This window comes from Dermacentor silvarum, chromosome 7 (assembly GCF_013339745.2).
Source record: "Dermacentor silvarum isolate Dsil-2018 chromosome 7, BIME_Dsil_1.4, whole genome shotgun sequence".
Classification (NCBI taxonomy): Eukaryota; Metazoa; Arthropoda; class Arachnida; order Ixodida; family Ixodidae; genus Dermacentor; species Dermacentor silvarum.
In genome coordinates this window covers 8,468,956-8,490,706 of record NC_051160.1, presented here as the reverse complement: position 1 = coordinate 8,490,706, position 21,751 = coordinate 8,468,956, and the positions used below count along the sequence as shown (strand labels likewise).

At 44.0% G+C, this 21,751-nt stretch overlaps 1 protein-coding gene across 3 annotated transcripts in view; it reads left to right on the top strand.

Moving 5' to 3' along the window:
* Nucleotides 1-1,888: 1,888 nt before the first annotated feature.
* The window catches only part of LOC119457499 (L-asparaginase-like), an 83,352-nt gene continuing 63,489 nt past the window's right edge, over nucleotides 1,889-21,751 (top strand). The window contains exons 1-4 of one of the 3 annotated variants that reach the window (XM_037719086.2): nucleotides 1,889-2,622; nucleotides 2,984-3,101; nucleotides 7,325-7,436; nucleotides 12,846-12,971. In XM_037719086.2, the coding sequence (XP_037575014.1) occupies nucleotides 2,334-2,622; nucleotides 2,984-3,101; nucleotides 7,325-7,436; nucleotides 12,846-12,971 (645 nt within the window). In that variant the 5' untranslated portion in view covers nucleotides 1,889-2,333. Of the gene's footprint in view, nucleotides 2,623-2,819; nucleotides 2,911-2,983; nucleotides 3,102-7,324; nucleotides 7,437-12,845; nucleotides 12,972-21,751 lie in introns of those variants that run through there. The other 2 variants (XM_049670133.1, XM_049670134.1) reach the window with 2 other exon arrangements.

Here is a 21,751-nt window from a genome sequence, read left to right as displayed (position 1 = left end):
CTCGGTACATCTTAGTCTGCAATACTCCCGTCCTGGCTTCAAACAACGAAGAGCTTCCCCTAGAATAGATATTTTTTTATGCAATTTCTTGCTTGAAAGTTCTGTATGTTCCAAGTGCTGATTTCGTCTGCATCCCTGTTTTCCATAGACCCCTCTCTGTTTCTTTAACCTTTTTCTTAACCGCTGTTTCCTGGTTTGCACCCCTCCTGCAGTCCAAATATTTGATTGACAATTTTCTGGTCAGCTTCCTCCATTTTGTGTCAACATTACTCATGTACAAATACCTAAAAACTCTGCTTGCTCACCGCTTTTCCGCCATTTCTCTAAATCGCTCCTCAAATTCTATCTTGCTACCCTCGAATGACGTCCATCCCATGTTGCCGTGTACCTCGAGCGCCGAAAATGGTATTAGTTTGTCATTCGTTCTATATGCTAATCTTCGGCCGTAAGCCGTACGTGGAATTTTTTTTCCGGTCGATGCTACAAAAAAAAAAAAAAAAAAAAAAAGAAAAATAGAAAGGAAAGAAAGCCTGCGCGGTAGCCTAATTAGTGGCTATATAGTGGATACAGCGTTCCGCTGCTAAACTGGAGCTCGCGGGTCCAATCCAGGTCGCGGAATTCGATGGGAACGAAATGGAAAAAAGACTCGTGTACTTCTGTTTAGGTGCACGTTGAAGAACCCGAAGTGGTGAACACTAAATCATATATCATGGTTTTGGCACGTAAAACTGAAGAATTTGTTTTATTATTTAAATTAAAAAAGAGAAAAGCAGGTGGCTGCGTACTTCGGCTTTTTTTCTATGGGTGTAAACAAAATAAATTATTCTCAGGTCTGATTTCCGAGAAAAACATGTTACGCTTATCCTATATTTCTTACATAAATGTAATGCCGTTCCCTAATGTATCACCGCTCAACTCAGTTAGCCGGTGCACTATCAATACGACCATACTGACATGTAGAGATATGTGTATATCTGTTGCGTTCGTTGAAGAATATAAGTGTGGTACCACATGGGGCACCCAATTTTAATGGGTTGCAAACATATGGTGAGACTGTCAAAAAAAGTTTTCTTTGTCTGAATCAGGTTAGCAGATTTACAGGCTGCCCCAAAACGGGGCATTTATATTGAATTGCAGCTAGGAACTTAATTGTTAAGCAGGACTAATTATATTAACACCAGAAACTGCGCGCCTCTGCGCAACAGCCACGTCTCTCCAACAGCACAATCATTCAGAACAACAGTTCTCACTTGCGTCGGTCACTCACCTTGGTTTTGGCTGTTATGGATATTATTTCTGCGAATGAGAGTTTTATGTGCAGCGTTCACTAATAAGTGTACGTGTTTGTTACTGCAAACACGTGCGCTTATTACGGTCGGGAGTTCTCACTTTTTCAATTAGTGCATTTAGAATATTTATTTTTTCCCCTTCGATATCGTGGATATATATGTCTATATGTATCCTTTGATTTAATTACCTAGAAATACATTGGTCATTCTTCGCGCCACGCAGTTAATAAACCTGGTTTATTTCACTCTAATATTGTTTCCTTCGATAATTGTCTCTGATCAATATCCACCAACAAGAGGCGTGCGTAAAATGACACGATATCAATAATAAAATTTTCTTACGTAGCTTCATGTTGCAGAGATAACGGTTACTTTTAGAAGACAATGGTAAAAATAGCAGTTCACCTGGCTAAAACTACATTTGGTACGGGCCGTCAAAAGTCATGGGAGCACCAAAGCAACTACATTAAAAAAATTTACTGCACAGACATTCTACGAAAAAAAACTGGGCGTCCGCCAGCATCCGGCCGCCTAGCGAACGCGCGCTTGCTAGCAGACGACGCGCTTGACAACGACAGCAAAATTGAAGACGTCGCGTTGTATAATTCATGCCTCAAATATATATGTTTGGCAAGATGGTGTAAACATAAATTTGCAGTTGAAATAAAGCACTATTTTAAGAGCGTACTATGCGCAATCGGCCTCGGCGCCCGCAGCGAAAGTACGTTGAATATGCCGCGGAGCGCGTCTCCGCCCCAATCCAGTTCGCTCGCAGCGCCTTCGCCGCTAGAAAGGCGCAGGGTATTTCCCACGCGCAGTGTTACGGATCCACGAGAGAAGGGAGCCGAGGGATCCCGGTGAAGGTCGTGGCGTAGTCAGCGAGCTTGCTTGTCTACGCTGCGCGGGGCAGTAGTACGGGTACGGGTTCGTTCACCTCCACTACTTGAGTCGGCGGCAGCGCGAAAGCGAAAGTGGATCGCGTGGTGAGGCGCCCGCCGCCGCTGGTTCCGCACTTGAGCTTCGGCGGCAGCGTCGTGCGGGAAGATGTCGTCGGAGCCAGAGCTGCGCTCCATCGACAGCGACTCGCGAGGCTCCCGATCTGCATCGTCGAGCCCGCCGCTCGAGTCTCGCAAGAACGGCTACGACGAGGCTAGTCCGCCGAAGGCGCACGCGTCTCGGAACCTCCTGGACACGTCATACGCGCCCAAAGTGCTGCGCAAGACGAGCGACTGCCTTATTAGCCAGGAGCAGCCGACGCACTGCAATGAGTCCAAAGTACTGGTGCTCTACAGCGGCGGCACCATCGGAATGGTTCGCGACTGCGAAGGAGGCGGTAAGCGGTGACGATTGACCGCAGCGAACGCGGAATTTTTTTTTTTTTTTTTTGCAATATATAAACTCTCGACCGGAGAAGGTCACGTCGGTGATGTATACCTTACCTTAATTAAAGACCCTTCTTGTCATGCTGCCGCGCGGGGCGCCCATCGCGCGCTTTTCGGTTTCCGTGCAGCTTAATTTGTGCAGCTGCTTTGCATTTGCATACACGCGCAGCTTCTCCGGGCGCGCTTTAGGATACTTACGTCTATCTGCAGCTATCACATTCTGCGTACTGATCACTGGCGTCAGCACTCTTCCTTTATTTTTTTATTTTATTTATTTATTTTTGATGCTTAATTCTCTATATCTTCATGCAGTGCTGCGGCCGATGCCTCAAGTATTGGAGAATAGGCTGCGCACCTTTCCTCAGTTGCACGACGCAGAATATTCGAGCACGCACTTTACGGACCCGAATAAACCACCCTTGGTGCTTCCGTAAGTTGCACGACCTGAACAGTCGTTTTTTCATGTGATGGTCTACCCCTTGAGGGTAGAAAAAAAATAATAATAACGCAATTTACTGGCACATAAAACAGTACAGGGACGAATCTCTAGTTCACAGATGTGCCTGCTATATCCCTTTAGAGAACCAAGACTGAACAACGTATGCTGTTTTTCATATATAAAGCACAGCACAGCAAACCATATGTATGTAGAAAAGAAACTGTACCTGTGATAAGGACTTTGGTGGGGAGGACCTTCACATTTCGAAACCAGAAAAGCGCGTCCTGCAGGACCTAAATAAAGTTTTTCCCGTCCAGTCCAGTCCCCAAAAAGAGACTCCATGAATGATAAGAGAAGCAGCCGAGGGGCCCGACTTTTTGATGAAGCCAACAGATAATATTAATGATGCCAAGGAAAGTGCAAAGAAATTTATTCGTAGTTTTAATTGAAGTGTAGAAATGATAAGCTAAAGGGAAATGAAAGTGGATGAAAAAACAGGATTGCTGGTTACTAAAATGCCTGGGTTAATATACTGTATTTAACTGTGCCTATGGAGTTGACTTAAGGGATAATCATATTGTATGAATTATGCATATGTGATGCTTGAAAAACTGAATGACAGGGCTTATAATTTAGCAAAATTGTATGTGGAAGATGTCAGCAGCTTTACCTTGAATGTTAGAGGTTGCTGCTAAGGCTATTATGTTTCTTTCCTCATTTTTCCACAGTCATTGCAGTTGCTCCATGCATGGCAATCTCTCCCACAAGGCTGACATTAGAGCGTAGCTGGGACAAGTGGGGTGACGCAGGATAGCTAATCATTATGCAACAAGGGTGTGAAGAGAGGGCTTGTATCGCATGATAAGGAAGTGCGCCACTGAAAGAAGTGGATGGCTGTCAAAACATTTGTGCAGTTAGCTGCACCATTTAGGTTTCACCTAGATATCAAAATGGTATTATACTCTTAAAAATTATCTCCCTTAAATGTGTTGTTACGAGAACTGGGACAGTGGGAAAACAATCCTCAAATGTGTTGAGCACAAACACGGGAAATTTTGTGCTCTCTACCAAGCCAAGGTTTTCATGCTACACATATTGAAACAAAAACTTAGCAATGACATGTTAGCAATCGAATGCCTTTATTTCAGCATGGGGCAATGAAACAAAAGAAAAATGATCCCTTAAGGATGAGATATCAAAATGCCTGAATGAAATGTTTATTTTTCACCGCAATCCGCAAAATACAGAGACTATACAAAAGGAAAACATATTTGTGGGAACTTTTTCAGCAATAGGTCTCTCTTTTTTTTGCCTGTCTGCAACACCAGGCAGAACACTGAAAGCAAGCTTCACCCCAAGCCAGCTATGGCTTCTTGTGAAACTTGTGCAGACGTCAGATGTGAAAAACAGGTGCACAGGGAACTTGTGCTACATTAGCTGTGTGATGCATGACTTTCTCCTCTGAAGCTTCCAAAAAAAAGTGCTTCTTGTTTCCCCTGCTCTGATACAACAAATGATGCTTGCTGCTTACGTGTTGCCCAAAGACATTTAGCCAGAAATTCCATACTCAAAACTGAAACTCGGCAAGAGGCAACACTTACCCCTAATGCAGGTTAATAATTAGGGGGCTTTAAAGCAAAGCTTTATCTTCAGAACTCCTAAATATATGAAAACACAGAAATTATCTTGTTTGGCATCAACAGAAATGATTTTGATAAGGCTTGTTACACTTAACAGAAAATGTTAAAATCTACTGACTGTTGGGACAGATTTTTATAAAGGCAGAAATGTTTTTTTACAAATCTCAATATTTAAAGAAAATGAAGCATCTATAGTTTTAAGCCTTGTAACACATCGATTAAAAATAATGATATGAAAATTTCTGCAAACTGTGCTTAATGGGACATGTAAAGTGGAACACATCAATTAATACTAATGGTATAAAATTTATGTAAACTGTGCCTAATTCTCAAGTGGACAAGCTTGGGTTAATAAATATATTATGCACCACTTTCAGTTATACCAGCAATTTGGTAGTAGGACTCTTGCACAACTCACACAAACAGCTATCATGTTATCATGTTGTAACAATTTGATGTCAGCGCTAAACTAGCGCATCACCTTTGTTCACTTTAGACAGTCTGACAGAAACAGTTCACCAAATTATGATATTTGTTTTATCGTCATTTCCAATAAATTATTATATATAAGTGTTCATCATACTGATGTCTGACTGTGCTTTTGATAGGGAAGTTGGGAGTTGACCCTGAGATAAGTCCACCTAAATGGAATCGTATTAGTTATGGGAACTCTAGCACATGTTTCCCTCGTGTAAAGGGATGGCACTTATTAGATATGAAGGTTGGGAAGATAAGCTGTATTTCAGTTTGATATTTAAGGTTGGTCTTGAAATGCCAGACCTGATGTAATCGACATTAATGTGATGTCATAACAGTGACATAGAGCAACATCTGCTGATGTCGTGTAGCAATAATAAGGGCTAGGTATTATCATGTTGCCCATGAAAATAAATTACGCAAGAGTTCCTGTACACTTGATAAGGTCTTTCCTGGAAAAAGGACTCACGAGTGACTCTATAAATTTTGTGTGCAGTTTTTCGTCAACCGTATTTCGATTAGATAAATTGTTATGAGGGCAGTGAGGGAAAAAAAATATGCAAGTGGGTGCAAGCAAACTGGCACATCATTATACAACTTAGTTGTCAGGGCACACATGCTAGGACTCTGTAAGAGCTCACATATCACACGATAAGGTCTTCTGCCCTGGAAACTAAGTCGTGTGAGCAAGCTGGGCTGAAGCTGTCTTTCCATCAAGTCAAGCAGGAAGTGCCAGGTTCTGGGACCGTGCGTATCTTCAGCAAGTGATAAGGAAGTCCAGCCATCAGAGGGGAAAGTTTCTTTATGGTTGCTTGGGCTGATTGCAGTGTGGTGGTTGGTGGTACCGACGCACGTCTGCTTTGTGTGGCTATTGATAAGTGCAGATGGAGCACAGATGATCTGCGCTGCTGTGGTTTTTGCTTTATATTTTATAGCACACATGTCTAGAAGTAAGGCTGACACATCTTTACTACTCTTATCTCAAAGCTGCTGTGCTCAACCTGGAGAAAGTGTCAAGGAATGGAGTTTCTTTCTTCAAGATACTTTCTCTGGGCCAGAATTCCAACAATGTCTGCAGCATGGAGGAAAGGGACAGGTTTGATGAGATAGTACCTGTGCTTGTTCATTTGTTTTACATTCTGCTGGCATTACCAGGAAAGAACTTTGTCAGGATCTTTTCATCTTCTCATGAAGCTTGTCTGCACTTTGCCAGCAGTTGGACAATTGCATTGCATGTTCTATATGTGTGAGTAAGATGAATGGAAGCTCAGTTCTGTTATTCCTCCAGTTTACACGCTTGGTAGCGCATCTTGTCCCAAACGCATTGTACGTGCATCCTTTTTTGAAAACTCCTCGCCCGTTACGTTACTGTCAAGAGTGCTATGCTGTTCATGACCTGGAACTACCGGGTGTGCAGCGCTAAAGAAGGGAAACGCATGCAATATAGGTGACGAATGTTGTTTGGTGCAAGTTAAGCTCCAAAGGGCAGACACTTTTTTTAGTGGGTTTATCACCGTCTGCATAAATGTATCTCCATGGCAAAATCTACGACTTGCGAGGTAGATTTTTGATGGCTTGCTGTCAGACACCCTGTGTGTACCATGACTAATGGTGTTTTATCTTAGTAGACAAGGGATAGGAACAAACATATAATTTCATTCTAAGCATATAGCTCGAAACAAGAGAAGCAGTAGGAGCAGAGCTGTGTTCTACAATTCAGGCAAGGCTCAAATGTGTTTAGTTTGCATTGAAATGCCTGTACTGTGAGGTAGTGGTGTGAACTACCCGGTAATTGTTCCAGCTTTGCCGTGGGCCAGCAGGCTCAGATAAGTGCAGTCCTTCTGAAGTATATTTCTAATACATTGGGCCCTTCTTTCTGTGAGCGCTCGTCCGTGTCTGTCGTGTCTTCTTCGTGTGTATATGTGTACTTATTTGCACTATATCTGAAAGTAACTAGGCTCAAATAGTTAGTGGAAAATTATGTTTTTAATCTCATCAGGCTTCTGCACAGGCTTGAGAATCTAGAATTTTGTACTTGTCTTTACTGATTCGCCATTTTGTTTATATGGAACACTTGTGCCCGTCTTGCTTTTGCAGTTGTACGGGGGATCCCAATCGCGTAGTGTACACCATTTACGAATATGACCCACTGCTTGACTCGTCCAATGCCACTATGGATGACTGGGTCCGTATTGCTCTCGATATTCGGGTGAGTCAGCTGCCCCAGATACTTTTCCAGCGTTCTTTTTTTAAACGGTATTGCTAGCTGTTATTTCTTGTTTCCATCATTACCTGGATACTGTCTCATAACTAGAGTACATGCACTTGTGCTAGCTCTGCGGCTTATGGTAGTGGCTGACACGGCGGTGGCAATGACATGTAGCACTGTCATGGGGTCTGTAACCGTGGCCTTGTTTATAATGTGTGACTCACAGTGGAACTGTTGTTGAAGCACCACTCCATCCTTGCCATTGGGAAGTGACCAGTACCTTTTTTTTTTTGCACTTGTGACATGTCCACTGCTTGTATGTCCACATATGACAGATGCTATCACAGACACAGTAACTTCCTTTGACTAATGAATGGTGCCCTAATGCTTGTGAACCTAAGGCGCCATTACATTATGCTTGTTTGGACTTTGGGGATAAGTATTTGCTTTTAACGAGTGACCAGGAGGCGGAATTCAATCCTACTAGAAGCAGGCATCACTGGAAAAGCACTCTCAGGCAGAGCACTCGGGTGGTCTGCCTTGATTGCCTGCCTATTATGTCCACTACTGTTTTTCTCAGGACTAGGGGACATTCTGCATTCAGTTTCTTGTTTATTAAAAGCTGATGGAATCAAATTCTGGGGGCGATATTCTCAATCGATGACCTTATAGGATACCCCTTTCAATGTGGCCCCATTGGCTAAGCCAACGAAAGTAGTTGTGACGACAGCAGTGGCATGCATCTTGTCAGCGTTCGCAAGACATCGGTATCACGAGGCATAGTTCTCAAGTGCATTGATGGGATGCTCATCACACCAGTGAGGCATCATGTCGGATGTTTCATCGCACAAAAGTATCCATCTCAGCATTCTTGAGTGTTTGTGCTTATTGGTATGGCCATTTTTGCATATCAATCCAAGCAGAAATAAATTGACGGGCAGACAAAAAAAGAAAACTTGTTTCAATTGTGCAATATTTCTGCTACATTCCAACTTCGGTGAGGATTTGTCTGAAGCATACTTATCCATAAATATTGCCTTGTAGATTCCACCTGTCATCGCAGCCTGAACAGCTGTTGTAGCACTGTCATCGGGTCTGTAACCGTGTTTATCATGTGTGACTCACAGCGGAACTGTTGTTGAAGCACCACTCCATCCTTGCCATTGGGAAGTACCTTTTTTTGCACTTGTGACATACTGCAGTGGCTGCAAGCAAGACAGTAAAGCACCCTTATCAGAAAACTCAACACTGGTGGTGTCCTTGTGTTTTCTGTACTCATTGATGAAGGTACACATTTACCGAACATTTGCAAATATATGAACCCATGATAAATACTGAGTTTATGTGTCTCCTAAATAGCAGGTTTAGGTAAATAAACACTTCTAGGAAATTTTCAGGAACATTTGGTAAGCTTGGGGATGCTTTATGAGGGCATACAACGGGATATCCATTGTCTGGGATTAGTAAAATACCTTCTAGAGCTTTCAGTAAACCTGATAGGTAGGCTATGTAATGAATTGCACTTTGTCTTTATTTTTCCAAAATTTGCTGTACTTAATTCTGTGTTTACTATCACCTCAAAACTCATTTCTTACTGAAATTTATTTCACGAAATAATTTTTTCAGATGAAGTTTCATCACCTTTTTTTGGTGGACATGTTCTTGTTTCATTTCATTTCATTTCATTTCATTTTATTACCTTAAAGACCCCGTTCGGGGTATTACATAAGGGGTGGTTAACATGTTTACACAAGAAAATGCAGGTGTTACGGTGAAATACAAGTTTGAACAGTTTCCAAGAATTCTGAATGACATGTGATGGCAGCGGCATTGAAGGGTAGGTCGTTCCAGTCTCTGGCAGCCCGAGGAAAAAATGAAGTCTGAAATGTGACAGTTCGTGTGCGAGGACGAGCAACTTGCAGTCGATGGCTGGTGCGCTGTGACATGCGTGAGGATGATGGCGTGATGTAAGGTGGGCGGCTTAGCGAGCTGTAAAAGAATTTGTGATAAAGAGAGAGCGTGGCGATACGACGACGAAAAGCAAGAGATGTCAAACTAGATTCTGTCTTTAAGCGTGAAATGCTGATGTTATATGAATATGAAGAATGGATGAATCTAGTCGCACGATTCTGAACTGATTCGAGTGCATTGATGATATATGTTTGGTGAGGGTTCCAGATGGCAGCGGCATATTCCAGTTGTGGTCTGACAAATGATTTGTATGCGAGTAGTTTGACGTGCTGCGGGGCTTGACGAAGGTGACGTTTCATGAACCCCAGTGTCCTGTTAGCTGACGAGATTACGTTAGTCGCATGCGCATTCCAGGAAAGGTTGTGGGACAGGGTTATACCTAAGTATTTATACGCTAGAACTGATTCCACTGGGACGTTTGCGATTGTGTAAGTAGAGAGGTAGGGATTACGACGGCGGGAAATTGACATAAGTTTGCATTTGTTAGGGTTCAAGGACATTTGCCAATGGTTGCACCAATTTTGCACGTTATTAAGGTCATTCTGCAGAGATGCTTGGTCAGAGCGGTTAGTCACAGTTCGATAAATCACACAGTCGTCAGCGAACATACGAATAGAACAAGATACATGCAGCGGAAGATCGTTAATGTATATTAGGAAAAGAAGCGGTCCCAAGACTGAACCTTGAGGAACGCCTGAACTGACAGGGATGATTTTGGAGGAGTAGTTATTAACAAGGACGAATTGGGAACGATTTGTTAGGAATTCTTTTATCCACTGTACTACGTGAGGATCTAAGTTCAATCGGGATAACTTTATTAGTAAGCGGTTATGAGGCACTGTGTCAAAAGCTTTAGAGTAGTCCAGAAAGATTACATCGGTTTGAACGTTGTTCTCAAGGTTAACGTGTAGATCATGAAGGAAGATAGCTAGTTGTGTTTCGCATGAAAGCCCCTTACGAAAACCATGTTGAGAAGGATGAAAGAAGTTTACTGCGTCTAAAAAGTTTATGATATGCGAGTATATGACATGTTCCATGATTTTGCAAGGGACACTAGTTAATGAAATGGGGCGGTAGTTTAAGGGAGAGTCTTTGTTACCTGCTTTGAAGACTGGAACGACCTTCCCCACTTTCCAATCACATGGTAAGGCACCTGTAGACAATGACTGTGAGAATAATAGACTGAAACATGCCGCGGATATATGCTTAGTATTCTTCAGAATCTTTGAGTTAATTTCGTCTACACCAGAAGAACTACTTAATTTGTTTTTTTCGATGATTGACAGTATGCCATCTGTCGAAAACACAATGGGCGGCATATGCGATGATATGTTAGTAGATAGCGGAAAGTCTGGGGGGGTTGTTTCTTTTGTAAACACTGAAAAAAATGCTTCATTGAAAATATCAGCGCACTCGGCATCTGTGGCTGTTTCGCCTGCTGCATTCGTCACGCTGATAGTGCGAGCTTCTTGAGGATTTAAAACGCGCCAGAATTGCCGAGGATTTCGAGTAAGTAGTTGTGGTAGGTCGATGTTAAAAAAAGATTTTTTAGCAGTGCGAACGGCACTCAGGTAGGCGTTCTCTGCGATGTGGTAGTTTGACCATGCCTCGGTGCTTCCAAGACGCGTGGCTAGTCGGAAGCGACGTTTCTTCTTGTTTTCAAGCGTTCTTAGTGCTTTGGTGAACCATGGCTTATTTTGATTCGTGTGCATAGTTATTCGTGGTATATATTTGTTAACGAGTTCATTAATTTTGTTTCTAAATAGCGTCCAGTTTTCTTGAAGTGAGTGCATAGGGAATAATGTCTCAAAAGTTGAAAAGAAGTCGCCTAACTCATTATTAATAGCTTCGTAGCTTCCTTTATCATATAAGCATATAGTTTTGTTGGATTTTTGTTTTGGTATGGGTTGAAAGGTGAAGGTGGCATGGATTACTTTATGATCGCTTACCTCACGCAGGTAAGTTATCGATGATAGACTGTCGGGATGGCTGGTTAGTATAAGGTCGAGTATATTAGAGGTGTCTTCTGTAACCCGCGTGGGCTCTAGTACAAGTTGAGTTAGACTGAAATTAAGGCACACATTAACAAATTCTTTAGCAGCATCATTCCCTATGATTAGAGCATTATTGTTAGTCCAGTTGATTTGCGGAAAATTAAAATCACCAAAAAGCAGGATTTCTGCGTTAGGGTGTTTTTCACTAATTTCGCTCAGGATGTTATTAAGTTTATGCAAAAAATCGGGAATGTTATGTGGTGGTCTGTAGCAAACGCCCAAAAGAGCGGTGAAGCGCGGCAGATTAGCCATATCATTTCCAAGTCAGTCTCGATGGTTGCTAGCGAGCACGATAAATGATGATGCGCGGCTATGAGCACACCACCGCCTCGTGAGATTTTGCGGTCTTTCCGGTAAAGGCAGAAGTTCGGCAGATCAGCAAGAACCTCGCTATCAGTAATATCGTCAGTTAGCCAGGATTCAGTTATTATCAGCAAATTACTGTTAGACGATAACACGAGGTTAGACAGTGTCGAGCATCCAATTTTTTTTTTTCTCCCGTGATTATCTGATTGAGTAATTTTGTTTGAAACCTGCTGTATAATTGTAGATCTTGGTGTTCAATGCTTCAGTTGCATCCTATAGAAAGAATAAAATTTTTATAGAGAAGCAGTCTAAGGGCACATCATCATACGGTGATGCAGCTATGCAGAAATGGAAAGTGAGTGCATTTCAGATTCAAAGACTAATAAAATGAGATTTTATTCATAACTTTATGCTTGCATGGAGCTCCAACAAATAATATGGTGAGAAAATGGCTAGGTAGGTACAACCAGGTTTTGCGAGCAGTGGGAGAAAAAGAACAAAACTTTGAACATAAAATGGACTGAGGATAACTGAACCCTAATTTGTTCTGTGTTATGCCATCCATGCCTTAATGAACTGTTTTATTACTTGGGGCGCAGTCTGACGAGTGACCTTGACCTCACCAATCTCCTTGCATCAAATCATCAGCTGTGCGCCCCTCTTATCGCCATCTTAGCTCTGAAAATTTGAGTTCACTGACCATTTTTGGTTCAAACCATATTCTGGAAAAGGAAATTCGGCGTACATTTTTCTTTGTTTCTTTTTTTTTTGGAGGGGGGAAAGAGAGGAGGGGTTTAACCGGGAGTATGAAGGAGCCCTTTTCAGATGATATGCATTGCCTGAAAAGGGCCGAACATTTTTCACACCAGGAAGTGAGAGCCACGGAGGTAATCAGGTAGAAAGTGAATTCTACACCATGGAATGTTCACGCATGCTCAACAAGCGGTGGTGCAGTACACCAGCAGAGGCCATAGTGTGTATCAAAGAATTACAAGTGCACGCAGTACAGCAAAACAAGGACGGAAGTTTATCTTGCCATTTTTCTTGTCAAGCGTTCTGCTCGTTTATTTTTCTGCAGGCATATTACGAGAAATTTGATGGCTTCGTTGTGCTGCATGGAACCGACACGATGGCCTACACAGCCTCTGCCCTCTCCTTCATGCTTGAGAACCTGGGCAAGTCTGTCATCATCACGGGTTCACAGGTGAGCAACTGTTGCACCTTATAGATGCAATGTGGCTCGCTCAAACTCACTCAGTACAGAGGCCGTCGAGAGGTCTGAGCATTTTGAATGAACAAGTGGAGGCTTGTAGAATGCACCCTCTTCGTGATAGGTACCAAATATTGCAGCGCTGCATGTTTTAGGGAGCCTCCAAAGTAAAAAGAACACTCTCTTCAATGCCACTGCATTCAAATGCAGCTGCAAACAGCATAGTATATACTGTGTGTGTGTGTGAAGCAGCAAGCAGGCACTGTGGTTCGGGTAAGGCTGAGTTAGAATTGGCATCATATTTGGCTGTTCATTTTTTTTTTTTTTTTTGACATGGGCTGTCCAGAGGGCCCACGATGCGGCGGTCGGGCATGGCCTGACTGTCCCAACGTGGGAGCGGCCTGCTGCGCGTTGAGTCGCGTACCTCAGGACTTTCATTAAAGTTTTATATCCATCCATCCATTTGACATGATAGAAAGTGACATTGTTATAACTGACGCTATTCCTTGTCTCTTGAACATTTGGCACATACAACATTCAGCTACATTATCATATACACGTAAAAAATAACAGCACCACATTACAAATAAATTTTCAAAGCAATAATCTTCACAACAATATCACGTAAAACAGTGCCAATAGAAAGAAACACTCGAGCAGCAATGCAAACCATGATGATATCACGTATACACAGCGACAGTACAAATAAAAAACACCCTTATAAATACACCCTTTGTTTACATGCGTTAATAACGTCCAATGATGCCTCTGTAGTAATGGTGGGTTTTCTTGTTACAAAACATGGGATTTTTTTTAGTAGTTTCTGATGTGCCCAATCGCATTTTCTGTACTAAATTTTGCATTGAGCGTTCTTTGCAAATATCTTTTACGCAGTACAAAATTTTACTGTAGTTGGCCTTTAATAGTATTGTTGGCATTGAAATTGGACTGGTCAGTAGCACTCACTGTAGTATTGCATTGTCACTTCATTTTCCCCTCTTCCTGTCTTTCCCGAACCTTTCGCCTCACTTGTGGAGTGGCAGGCCAGGTTCCTCCTGTCTTTTCTTTCTCCAATTGACAGAACCTGTTGCACTTTATTGGCACAGACATGGGGCTCTCTTCATGATTGATTATGGTTCCACTTAAAGTTGATGCAGTTGTAGTTGTCTCTAGCCAAGCTCTCCGATGATCGTGCATGTTTCGAACCTGTGCCAAGGCTTCTCGTAGAACACTGGCAGTCTATGCTTACCTTTGTTACCTACGAGGGGCTCATGACAGCCAAAGTTGTTGAGAATAAAATAATAATGGCAGCTGGGCTTGTGCGCAAACATAAACAATAAGAATTTCATGCAGATCTATTTCTGTGCGAGTTTTCATGTATTCTGCACGAGACAGACGTCATTCCTTTTATTTTTTTTTACCAGTACTACAATCTCACTGTGCTTGCTTTGTTGCAGCAATGCTCTGTTGCCATTGTCCTATTGAGCAGCTGTTTTTTTTTTCAACTTTGTCTTTGGGCTAAGCCTTCCAGTGCTGTTTGGCATGCAGCTTCAGAGGAATGTGCGATAAGGACTGTGTGTTAGTTTGATATGCAGTTGCAGAATAATTTGAGACAGGAAAAAGGTCACAATGACTTCATAGCTATTTGAAGCATTTCACGATCTCAACTCCAACAACCTCGTGACTTCCTTTAGCGCAACTCAGTTTGAGTATGAAGGGAAAAAGGGACAGGGTGCGCGCTAACTTCCAACTGGTTTTATTTCATGACCCTATTGCACATTATATTGCCCGCTCAAAGCACTCGTGACATAGCACACAAAAATAAAAAATAAAAATAAATATAAGCATGCGATTGCAGTTCATTGAACCTGTGTTGATAATCTTAGAAATTCACGTTCCTTGCTTGATAAAGCTAAAGAGGGTGTGCTTACGCACAGCTTTTCACATTTCAAAATGGCATCAGCCTCAATAATCTCACGCGTCACTTGATTGTGGCTACGTCCTATAATGATGCATCTGTCAAGTAGTGGTTTGCAGCCGCAAGATTTGCAATGTATGGCAAGGAACCCGCTTGATGAAATTTTGTTGTTAGCATTGTAATTATGCTCGCGCAAGCGATCGTTAATACACCTACCGGTCTGCCCAATGTAGACACTGTTACACGACAAGGGAAACTTATACACTACTGCGCGAGTGCAATCAACATACTTGTTAACATGTCTTTTTCCACATACTGGTAGCGCGTCTTTCTTAGGGTTAGTAAGTCTGCAAAGCCTATCCAGTTTATCAGGAGCAGAGAAAACAACTCGGATGTTAGCTCTTTGTGCAACCTTTTTTAAATTGTGAGAAACATTGTGAATGTATGGCAACACACTTGTTTTGCAACCAGCGGTCACTGCAAAGTTCTCCTGTGGTATGCGCTTCCGAGAATCTCTGAGCAAGCATTCTGCCATGGACACTTGCACTGGCATCGGGTAGCCTGCATTTGACAAGCGCTTGCTTTGCAAAACTAGCGAGCACAGCGTGGTGGCACGATTTTTTCAGGGCATTGTTAAAACAAACAAGTGTCCGTGGCAGAATGCTTGCTCAACCTCTACCCTGCTTCTGTGTCATTCGTTGTTGCACAATGCGAGATACTGTAATTTCACAACATGACTTGCTTGCTACAACTTGTTTTTCTTCAGCACACATTTGCAAAAACGGATGGCAGACTGATGTTGTGGCTTGCAAGTTTCCAAGCTAAAATTTGTCCCTTTATAAACTTGTTCATTGCCCCTGTGCCTGAATAAATTGACTCTTTCTCACTCAAATAATGCTTGTCCTTTTAAATGGTGATGTAACTTGTTGAGCAAATATGTGTCTGGTTGACTATTTTATTATGTCATTTTCTCTATTGCATGAGGTTACTAGGCACGTAGGTTATTGGTTAAACAATTTTGTATCTATTTCTTCAGTTGGGTAAATAAAGTTCATTTTTATTGATTGATTGCTTGATTTATTGATGCAATCTATTGAAACGATTTGTTTGTAATTTTCTTGTTTGTGACATTTTTTGAATGATACTCCTCTTAAAAATAAGTACTGGCCGCACATTTCTGACTTGTCATTCTCTTTGTGTATGCTAAATGGCCATCTGAGCCCTTTAAACCTCAGAAAACCAAGCATCAAAACATGTTAAACAATGCACTTGTTTCTAAGAACCCAAGAAGTGGACACGTCATGGATCGCTGCGGCTGCCACATGTGCTGAGCTTAAATATTTATTTGAATACCTTCAGGGTCCGTAGGGGGTTACAGAAGGGAGCGGAGACATCAAGTACTACTGCACACATGAATACGAATAGCAGTTAGTTGACACAGTTGGTAGGGCGAGTTGGTTCAGCATTGCAAGGGTACAAATGCGCACAAGGGCAAATGGAAAGACACAGCATGCACTATGTGTGTCTTCCTTTTGTCTCTAGTGCATTTTCAAGGTCACTTGGATGTGTAATAGAAACACTGGAAGTGGACAAGTGGTTCCAGTCATTTGAAGATTGAAAGCGTTGGTTTGTACGACAGTGAGGAACGGACACTATGTGCATGAAGGATGGGAAAGTAACTCTTCTTTGAGGTGAGGATTGTGGTAATAAATCTTACGAAATAAAGCGAGACGTGCCATCTTTCTTTGTGAAGAAAGCGATGGCAGGCGTAATGCTGTTTCCATTGATGAACCGCTGGAAAGACAGGAGTTAGAAAAAATTAAACGTGCACCACGATTCTGTACAGCTTCAGTGTGACTAAACAGACTTTGAATGAATGGATTTCACACAGTAGGTGTATATTGTAGTTTGGAATGAACACAATTTTTATAATGGAAGAGTTTAAGAGTTATGCTGTAGGTACCTAAGCATGCGGTTAGCATTATTAACAACATAATTAACAAGAAAGGCTAGCGTTCATGTGCGCAGTGCTCCTGATTATTTTTTTATGAGCAATACCATCATGCCTAGCCTTATATAGCTACACAACTTAAATGAATTTTGCTCTGTGTCAACGTGCCGCGATAATGTTGATGCTAGGTTCGGCCTTTTGGGACTGTCGTGTTGTTGAGGGGTTGGCGGAAGACCGAGATACGTCAGGTTTCAAACGAGAGAACGAACGATACGTTTATTACTACGCCGTGTTTGTCTTTTTTCTCCCGCGAGCCAACTGTAGCCGTCCCAGCATTCCTAGCGGTGGGGGTCCCAACAGGTATGTGGCGCTCTCTCTGGAGAGCGTCGAGAGTTCTCATGACACGACACCTTCCGCTTTTGAAAAGACAAGCCTTCAGCTTGCTCATAGGTTCAGGTGTGGCGGTGGTCTAATGGCTCGGCCACTGCGGGTGTTGTAGTTGGCTTCTTCTGAACAGCCCGTTCCTGCTTGGTTCGGTGGTGCAACTTCTGGCACCTCTTGCAGATGTGCTTTTGTGCGACGGACGCTTCCTTTGGCCATTTGCACAACATAATATCTCGGTGCATTTGAATCTCCAACGATGGTTCCTTGTTGTTGGCTCCCATGTCTGATCTGGACAACTGTACCTGGCTGTAGCGGTGGCCTGTCTCGTGTTTTACGCCTCCTGTTGTAGTGTTTGGCTTCTCGCTCACGAATGACCGCATTGTTTTGCCGGAACTGATGCTGGTATTCCCACTTGGGCTCAAGTGTTCCAGGCAGAGTAGGGACGTGTGTTTTGAGCTTGCGGCCCATGAGAAGCTCAGCTGGCGAGTAACCCTCGGGTCCAGGTGTAGCTCTGTGGGCAAGAAGGCCTTCTGCAACATTCGTGGATTTGCGGATGATGTTCTTGGCAGTATGGACAGCTCTCTCAGCTTCGCCATTGCTTTGCGCGTAATGTGGGCTGGAGGTCACATGTCTTACACCCCACCTGCTCATAAATTGCAGGAACTCGAGTGAGCTGTACTGCGGGCCATTGTCGGACCTCAAAATGTCCGGAATGCCATAGCGAGCGAACAAATTACTAAGGAACTGCACAACGTGTTTGGTTTGTGTTCCACAAAGCTCTTCCAGTTCAAAAAACCTTGAGTAGTAGTCAACAGCTACTATGCAGTTCCTCCCTTCGTGGTGGAACAAGTCTGTGCCGACCACCTGCCACGGGCGTTCTGGGAGCGGTGTCTGAAGCAACTGTTCATTTGCCACAGGACGGTGCATTATGCAGGTTGGGCATCTACTCACGTACGTTTCAACGTCCTGGCTGATTGCTGGCCACCACGCAGACTCCCGTGCTCTTGCTCGGCATCTCACAATGCCTTGGTGTCCTGTGTGTAGTCGCTGCAGAACTTCTTTACGTAATGAAGGGGGAAAGACTATGCTTGTGCCCCGAAGTAGGAGTCCCTGTACGACGGACAGTTCATCGGCCACACTTGCATACTTGTGCACCTCAGGTGCCAGCATTTCTGTTTTTGGCCATTTGGTAGTGCAGTAGTGCATGACCAGTGATGTCGTTGCATCTTTTTGCAGCTCAACCTTGGTCCTGTTCAGCATCTCAGTTGATGCTGGCAGCTGCTGAATGGTCAGAAGTTCATACTCTTCTATGACGGATGCAAGGTGTTTGCCGGAGCACTGCAGCGGTTTACGCGACAAGACATCAACTGTGTGCATGTCCTTTCCTGGTATGTTCGAAATCGTGAAGTCATGCTCAAGCACACGCATGCGAAAGCGCTGCAGTCGAGGTGTCATTTCGTCAATGCGTTTTGTTGAGAACAAAGGCACCAAGGGTTTGTGATCAGTCTCTATGCTGAACTGCAGAATACATCCTGAACTGTTCACATGCCCATGTTATAGCAAGTGCCTCCTTCTCCACCTGAGCATACATTTGCTCTGTTGGTGTCATTTCCCTGGAAGTGTATGCCACTGGCTGCCGCTTGCCCTCATCATTTGTTTGGAGCAGAATGGCCCCCAAGCCATAGGAGGAGGCATCAGCTGATATCGTCTGAGGCCTATGTGGATCGTAGTAGCACAACACTGGTGTTGTCGTCAGGTCATCCTTGACCTGGTCGAAGGCTTCTTGTTGAGTCTGGTGCCAAACCCAAACTGCTTTATCCAGCAGAAGCTCTCGCAACGGTTTTGTCTTCTCGGCCAGTCCCGGGAGAAATTTTGCCAGCTGGTTGACCATGCCCAGGAACGACCTGAGCTCGGTGGCGTTCTCTGGCGTTGGCATCTTTCTGATGGCTTCAGTTTTCTCCTGGTCAGCAGCGATGCCCGCTTCATTCAAGATGTGCCCGAGAAACTTGACTCTTCTTTTTCTGAATTCACACTTGCGTGGATTTAGAGTCATTCCTGCATCCTTTAGCCTCTGAAGCACTGCTGTGAGGTTTGCGTTGTGCTCCGCCTGGTTCTTCCCAAAAACGGCGACGTCATCCTGGTGGCATGCTATTCCAGGGAGTCCCTCAAGAATGCGAAGCATTTCTCGCTGAAAGAATTCTGGCGCTGTTGCAATGCCAAAAGGTAATCGCAGGAACTGAAATGTCCCAAATGGCGTGATAAATGTGGTCAAGTCCTGGGACTCTGGTGCGAGGGGCGTCTGCCAGTAGCCAGAATTTGCATCGAGCTTGCTGAAATTTTTTGCATTGGCCAGCTTCGTCAAGTTTTCTTCAACTGTAGGCATGATGACCCTTTCCCAGATCAGCTGGCGGTTCAATTCAGTGTAGTCAATGCAGATTCTGATCTCTCCATTCTGTTTCAATGCAATGACCATAGGTGCTCACCAGGGTGTCGCATGGTAAACCTGCTGGATCACTCCAAGATCCTTCATTCTCTGTAGTTCTTGTTCGACTTTAGGTTGGAGTGGAACAGCCACTCGTCGAGGCATTGTCACTGCATAAGGCGTAGCATTTGCTTTGAGTGTCACCTTGTAGACAGTTTTCATTTTACCAAGTCCTGTGAAGAGTTGGCAGAACTCTGGTCTTGCCTTGGGGGACGCCATGTTTCTTGCTGCAGTTTGTTTGCTGGCCTCAACTGCCTCCAGGTGTGACAGTATGTCGAGAGAACGTATGGCTGGTCGTCCCAATAGAGCTGTTTGCAAGCCTTCCACTATAAAAACCTGTTGCTGAACAGACTTGCCTTGCCATGCGATTGTTGCACTGAACATTCCCTTTGTTTTGATGGGTGTTCTGCCAGGTCAGAAAAGTTTTTTGTCAGGAGTTTTCAGAGTCTGCATGCAGCTGCTGTCATACTGCGAAGCAGGGATTACACTCACGTCTGCTCCTGTGTCCACTTTGACGTGAACAGGACGACTGTTCACAAGTGCAATGACGAACCAAGGTTCCAGGGTGTCTGCCTCGCTGACCACTCCAAGAAACACTTCCTCCGTGTTTGCTGTTCCTAATTTCCTGGTGCTGGATTCAAACGCCCTTTGCCCTGTCGGTTGGTGGCATCCCAACAAGGCATACTGTTGCATAGTGACCAGTTTTTCCACAGTTGTTGCACAGCTTTCCAAAGGCTGGACACTGCTTCTTGGAATGCTGCTGTGTACTGCCGCACCACTTGCACAAATTTCGTCCCGCGAAGTGCACCGCTGGAGGTTTGGCTGGTTTCTGCTGTGCGCCTCCATGGTTCCAGCGTTCTTTTGACCGTCGCAGCTCCTCGACCGCAGCACCGTGTTCCGTTCTGTCGCGTAGCTTGTTCTGTTGCTTTTTGATGATTTCGGTGTTCCGTGCAATTTTCATTGCAGACTGAAGTGTGAGTTTTGAGTCTAGTTGCAGCTTTTCACTTAGTCCGAGGTCCAGAAGTCCTACAACCATCCGGTCACGAATGAGGTCATCTTTCAGTGAACAGTATTCACACGTTTCAGCGAGGTTGTGCAGGTCTGTGATAAACGATTCGGCCGACTCGTTCGCTTCCTGCTTTCGGCGATTGAACTTGGCCCTCTTGAAAATGATGTTTGTGCAGGGTATGAAGTGTCCCTCGAACTTGCTTTTCACTGTTGCGTAGTCCGTGAGGTCGGCGGCTGTCAGGCTTAGTGACGCCAATGCGTCTTCAGCTTCCTTCCCCATCGCGTACACGAACGTGTTCACCTGTGTTTCTACATCATGAAGGTGAAGTCCTGACACAATGCGACAGCGTTCCCACCTTGCGACCCAACGTTTCCAGTCATTTGGGTCTCGGAAATCCAACTTCTCGGGCAGTTCGACGGCGAACGGGTTGAAAAAGTTCGTGCCATTTTGCCAGCCCGCTGCCGCTGCTTGTTGAGCGTCGTTTTCCCTTCTGTCTGGCATGTTGGTCGTTTCGTGGCTCTCACCGGGTGCTAGGCGACCTCTTGTTCACTGCTGCCACCATGTCGTGTTGTCGAGGGGTTGGAGGAAGACCGAGAGACATCAGGTTTCAAATGAGAGAACGAACAATAAATTTATTACTACGCCATATTTGTCTTTTTTCTCCCGCGAGCCAACTGTAGCCGTCCCAGCATTCCTAGCGGTGGGGGTCCCAACTAAAGTCCCTATATAAGAAAAGTATTGCCATCCTTTGATAAACGCCGCTTCTCTCTCTCCTGTATCTCCGATTGGACGATGGTAGCGCGCGCTTTTCACTTCTTTATATTTTCTTTTTTTCCGCCTCAGAGCCATCTTCCGCCTCAGGCCTGAAAGCTTCAACGTGGACTTTCTAGGTGCGCCACCGTCGACTTGGCTTTCGCAAGCAAAAAGTAAAGAAAAAAGCAAGCGCTTTAGGAGAGGAGGCGGCGGAGGAAAGAGTAGATGGCGGTACTTTTCTTATATAGGGACTTTAGTCCCAACAGGTATGTGGCGC